This window comes from Xiphophorus maculatus, chromosome 9, assembly GCF_002775205.1.
Source record: "Xiphophorus maculatus strain JP 163 A chromosome 9, X_maculatus-5.0-male, whole genome shotgun sequence".
Taxonomy (NCBI): Eukaryota; Metazoa; Chordata; class Actinopteri; order Cyprinodontiformes; family Poeciliidae; genus Xiphophorus; species Xiphophorus maculatus.
This window is the reverse complement of record NC_036451.1, coordinates 27,735,361-27,741,360: the sequence shown is the minus strand read 5'-3', so window position 1 is coordinate 27,741,360 and position 6,000 is coordinate 27,735,361. Positions and strand designations below refer to the sequence as shown.

The 6,000-nt window shown below is 37.2% G+C and overlaps 1 protein-coding gene across 1 annotated transcript in view; it reads left to right on the top strand.

The window, feature by feature from the left end:
• Positions 1 to 3,216: 3,216 nt before the first annotated feature.
• LOC102237992 (excitatory amino acid transporter 5-like) overlaps positions 3,217 to 6,000 on the top strand; it is a 44,536-nt gene continuing 41,752 nt past the window's right edge. The window contains exon 1 of the mRNA XM_023339091.1: positions 3,217 to 3,357. Within this exon, the coding sequence (XP_023194859.1) occupies positions 3,217 to 3,357 (141 nt within the window). The remainder of the gene's footprint in view (positions 3,358 to 6,000) is intronic.

The following is a 6,000-nucleotide window of genomic DNA, read 5'->3' as shown; positions in this document are numbered from 1 at the left end:
AGACAGCTAAGCAGAACCTGATGAAAAAAGAGGCTTTACTCTGCCGCAAACAAATCTCAGGAGTTTCAAACACAAATCAGGAAAAGTTTTCCTAATCATGCATTCAATTTTTATCTGCAATAAATCTCCATACTAACGTTTCTTTCAACTTTCCCTCATATTTCAAAGTCTGAAATAGAGCAGAAAGCAATGATGGCACCTTTTGAGCTCTTCTTCAGTACTTCCTGTTTCAAAAGGTCACCACTGCAGATACTTCAATGTCACATCAAGCCCTGAAATTTGCATCACTAACACACTTCCATCAATTACTGATTCACTTTGCAAACATTAATTTGTGATTGAAACTAGTATCAGGTTCTACTACTTACCATATAAAACCAACAAACCTTTCCTTCTGCTGCTTTTCTTCAGAGTAGGGCAGCACTGTCCCGCCCCATCTTTAGCTAGAAGAAAGAAAACAACTGTGTTTTTTATTTTTGTTTTAGACTTACTGTGCTGTTTTAAATTGTTTTTGATCCTGAAGGACATCAACTGTCAGGCTGTTTTTTATAAGAACAATCAGAGAAAGGCTTTCTGTTAAAAGCCCAATAATGACCCTGAATGGGTTGACAGAATGTTCTTTCTGTGCTCTTGTCAAAGTGAAAAAATTCTGTTTACCTGAATTTTAAAAGAACAAAATGAGCTATTAATGTCTGGTAAAAACCTCACTGGGCCTCCTGTTCACCAGTTAAACACCTCTAAAGAATAATTATTCCAATGAATAAATGGAATAAGTAATCTGTAGAACATCATTGAGTATTTTGCACAACAGTAGTGAGTCATTTTTATCATCTTCATTCACATTGTGTGGGATTGTAGAGAGAAAACCATTTCCTGTTGAAATAGTAATTCAACAGGAAGAGGCCTGCAAAAGTGGTCAAATTGTCACAAAAGAAGTCTCAGGAATAGCACCCAGAAATGATGGGAAAGAAGCAATAATGTGCATAAACAGGAAACATATCCTAACCAAAGATAAAATGTTTTGCTGACTTTTTAACACATAAAAATGTAGAACAGAAACTTCACCTTTCTGTTTTATCTGAATGTTTTTCTTCCTTTTCTCATGATTGTAAAGCTTAGAATCAAATACTTGAGTACTGGAGGCAAAAATGGTTCACTTCCAGCTTTTCTGATCTTAATTTTACGTTTTCATAATCATCTGAGCAGCACAAATTTAATTCTTCTGTTGTCAAAAGTGGCCCATGTAATCCTAAATTGGATATGATATGTGTGAATGTGGTTCAAAGGAATCTCGATCTGAACGGTCACGTCTCATTTTATTTGACTTTTATGTAACTGAAGTGTAACAGAACTACAGTGTGATGCAGGAAGCAGAAGCCTTCAGGATCACATGTAAACAATGTGATTACTGTTCTGTTAATAATTTTACATAACAGCCACACTTGCAACCCCCTCTGCATTATGTAATGTAAATTATTTTTCATATCTACCTTCACAAAATTTATTGTGAAGGTAGGTTTAGTCACAACATTTAATGTGTGAATAAACATTACATGTTTATTTGAAGTTGTTGAACTGCATTGGCAATATCATCTCCATCCATTCATTTTCTTCCATTCTTTTCCCATTGGGGTCCTGAGGGGTGCTGGTGCCTATGTCCAGCTGTCAACGGGCGAGAGGCGAGAAACACCCTGGACAGGTCGACAGTTCATGGCAACCCGTCATGTTATTATGTCTTTTCTTACTTTGGATGGAGATTGCAACATCGTCGTCCATGGAGGAGGCTGACTGCAGAAAGGAGTGGCGCTCTCTCCATGACCGTTTCATAAAAGCAACATGGAGGATGCGGGGAGTGTGTGGGAAAGCTGTGCCTGTATGCTACAGTGGCGTAACGTATACTGAAGCAGGAGGGTTGTCCCCCAGGTGGTTTATGAGTGTATGAAAGGTGTTTGGAAATACAAACGTTCTGCAGTGACATGACTGTTTGGCTTTGGATGAAGTATGGGAGAGCCTTAGATGTTTCACTAAGACAGGTGTGCCACCATTTAAGAGATCAAAAGGTCATTTTGAAGCAAAAATCAGTTTTGAATTAAATTGTGACCCCAAAAATTGGAATTGAATGGTGAGATAGTCAAAGATTCCCAGATCTGGATCAGATTCCTTTCATCTGCTCTGAGACTCTGAATAACTGATCTGAAAAGAGTATTATAGAAAGTTATCACACTATTCTAAATTAAACCTAATGACAAGCCATTATTAAGTCATTTAGCATGCAGTTGGTGGAAATTCAGATTTCCTGCTACTCCAAACTCCTTTGGTTTAAACTCATTTTAAATGAACCAGTAGTCCTGCTGACACTTCTTGAATGAAAGGCATTTGAGTTCATGCGTGGGATATTTCAGGCATTCTCTGCATTCATTTAAGTAGAGAGAGGGTCACAGTTGGCATTTTAAAAGTTAATCAACTGCAGACAGTTGAGGAATTTAGTTTTAATACCTTGAAATATCAAAAATGGAAGTAGTCCCACAGAACCCTGGACAATGATGTGTAGGAGATTACAAAACACAACAGTTTGACAATCATTCTTACATTCTGTTTTATCCCTTTTGCTGTCAGGAACAATAACACATGCTTTGCTAATACATTTGTTGTTATCAGTGCAGTGTGATAATGAAGTTTGTGCATTGTGATGCTCAGGAAAAAGATTTTCTTACTTCTGAAAGTTGCGTGTCCGCACACCAGAGCGCTCAAACATTCTCCATTCAGCGCACCAGGTTCAGAATCCCCTGTGATGTTGCTCTGATAACCTCTGTCAAATCGCTCACAGATCTTTAATCCAGCTTCGGACCTGTTTAATACAGCGGCACTCTAACAGGATTGTGGATGTTAACCCATCGGGACAGGGTTTAGCAGCTCCTCCCTCCCCCAGGCTGTGGGTGAGCGCACGCAGGGCTGCCGATGGGTGGAGCAGAGTGGGCAGTGATGCCTGGAAAGTGAGAGGATCCTCTGAGCTTAATGCGGACGGACGCAGCGTGAGGACGACAGGGATGCTGATCCCAAAGGTCCTTTAGAACATCACAGAGGGTTGGATATCTTGCGTTTGGCCCCTGGAGTTTCTCTTTGTGTGTTTTACTTTCACCGTCTTACCTGGAGTTCAAAGTTTTGGAAGAGCCACATTTATGGATTACTGAGAGGACAGGGGGCACACAGCTCACGATGGCCGTGGCTTTAGACGCAGTGTGGGTGAGGGTCAAGAATGTCCTCAAACAGAACGGTCTCCTCATCCTGTCCGTGTTGGCTGTGGTCATTGGGTGTCTTCTGGGGTTCTTCCTGAGAACACGACGTCTCTCAGAGCAGGTCAGTCTGTCTCCTCCCCTTGACCCGCAGTGACGTCATCCAGAAACATCCTGTCCTCCACACAGTATTATTCTGTTGACATATGTTTACATGCACTGTACTGTCCTGCTCTGAGTCTCAGCTTCCAGGTTACCTTTCTCTTCTCCTCTAACGGATGCAGCTCTGTGTTGAGATGAAGTTCAGCCCAAAATTAATCATACCTGTTGATAGATTTACATTTCAAATGATTTTATTCAACCCAGAAGTTTGTTTGAGATGGAATAAGACACACATCTGGCAACAGCTGAAACAACTAAAGGTATCATCAGTTTCAAAATGGACATATATATATATATATATATATATATATATATATATATATATATATATATATGGGCCTCAGGGAGGAACTGGAGAGGGCCTGGAAGGTGAAGACCACAGTGGTGCCTGTGGTCATCGGGGCCCTCGGGGCAGTCACCCCCAAACTGGACCAATGGCTACAACAGATCCCAGGAACAACATCAGACATCTCAGTCCAGAAATGTGCAGTCCTTGGCACAGCCAAGATACTGCGCAGAACCCTCAAGCTCCCAGGCCTCTGGTAGAGGACCCGAGCTCAGAGGATAAGAACCACCTGCGGTGGGTGGGAAGGGAATTTATTATTATTTATTATTATATATTATTTTAAAAAATATGTACACATACACACCCATTTAATAAACTATAATATTACTGAAAAGTCCATTTATTTCAGGAACTTTATTATTGAGTGAAAAACATTACATAGATTAGTTACACACAGTTGGATGTTTATTTCTGTTATTTATGATGATTTTCCACTTCCAGGTAATGAAAAATTTACAATATTATATCAGACCAATAGAAAACCATATTTAAGACAGAAATTTGGCTTAATGAATTGTATGTTTAATACTTACTTAAAAATAATTTTTAAAAGACAAAAGTCTAATCTAAACACATATCTTACTTTATTAAATATGACTATATATTTCTAAATAATTAGTAGATTTTTTTTTCTTTTCGGCATTTCAATAAAACCCTCTTACTTATAATTGCTGATTTTTTTTTTTGCGTGTTTTCATTGGTGTATTAATGATTTATTTTTGGTAATGAGCTCAAACTCGTTCAGCCTGGAAGGCCTCTCTGCCATAACCCCAATCTTTAAGCTCCCTCCAGAGATTCTCGTTGACATTCAAGTTGGGACTCTGGCTGCAGCCCTCCATACATCCATTTTACTTCCTGTCAAAAGAAACTTTTTGGTCAAAATCTAACGATTACACTGCAAAACATAACCTTCACCAAACAAGTAAGAAAAACAGAAAACAAGACATATTTTTATGTTACAAGTAAAAAAAAATGTGCCAATGAAACTATTACTTTCCATCAATATTTAAGTATTATTGACTTCAAACAATCTGCCATAGTGTTATTCAATTAATTAAGATATATGTCCTAATGAGTCTTGTTTATCAGATTACATGTTTAACATAACCTTTAAGTATATGTTAAACAAGCTTTTCATTAAGGGAAAAAATCTGTTTTTAAAGCAGTTTTTAAATTTTGAATGACAAGTAATCAAGCATCCATCTGTGTTGTAAAAAAGATAATAATCTTTATTATCTGTTTCACTTAGTGATAACAAGTGTACCTAAATTGTGTTTTTGCAGTGTTCATTCAACTTAATACCAACACAGGTATGCATCACTTCACTGTATGTCAATTGGGGTATTAAAAACCCCAATTATATTGGGGTTTTTAATACCTCTGTAAAAAGATTGATTTTTTCCAAGAACTGAAAAAATTATATCTCCATTAAACAGCTGTACTACAAAACCACGCAGGCAGTTTATTCAATTATCTCCATGTCACATGTCATCAAAGAAACGTTAAATGCGTTCTCTGCTTTCAACTTTCTTTGCTAAAAAGCAGAACTTTTATTTTAAAACATCTTGTCTAAACCCGTCTGTAGAATAATAACACACTACGGTTTCAGAAAACCAAACACCCTTTCTTTTTACTCCAAGTTCAGCTTTGTTAGAAGATTAGATAATACTACCTCTACTATATAAATGGATGTAGCATATTTAGCTAGTTTTCATCTGGATAATCTTCCAGATGAAAACTGGAGTGAAAGTTTTCAGCTGGAAGAAATCTAAGAGGGATTTCTACCATGTTAAAATAAATCCTGGCTCAGTCATCACATAGTGGTTCATACAAACACCAGTTTATAAACTGGTATGCAGTTATCACATTTTCATTAGATGGTGATTTAAATTAAAGTCTGTAGTCTTCTCCACTAAAAACCATGTTGGTCCCTGGCCTGTTCTCTCATGTACAGTAGAGAGCATAATAGAAAAGAAATGCCTTCTGCAAACCTGTGAAAATTTAATATTTTATTTGTTGTTGTTGTTGTTGTTAAGCTATAATACTGTGGGACCAACTTTATGCAATCTGATGAGAACACTGCTTTATCAGATACAAACATAACTGCATGTTATTTTGAATATTTTGTTTTAGAACAATAATAAACAAAAAAATATATTGTGAATACGTGAGATTCCACTGAACACATTTTGTGCTTTTTTTTTCTATGCTTGTTCTGTGTTAACTAATTTTTCTTTTTCATTTTGTTGTTTAATTGTT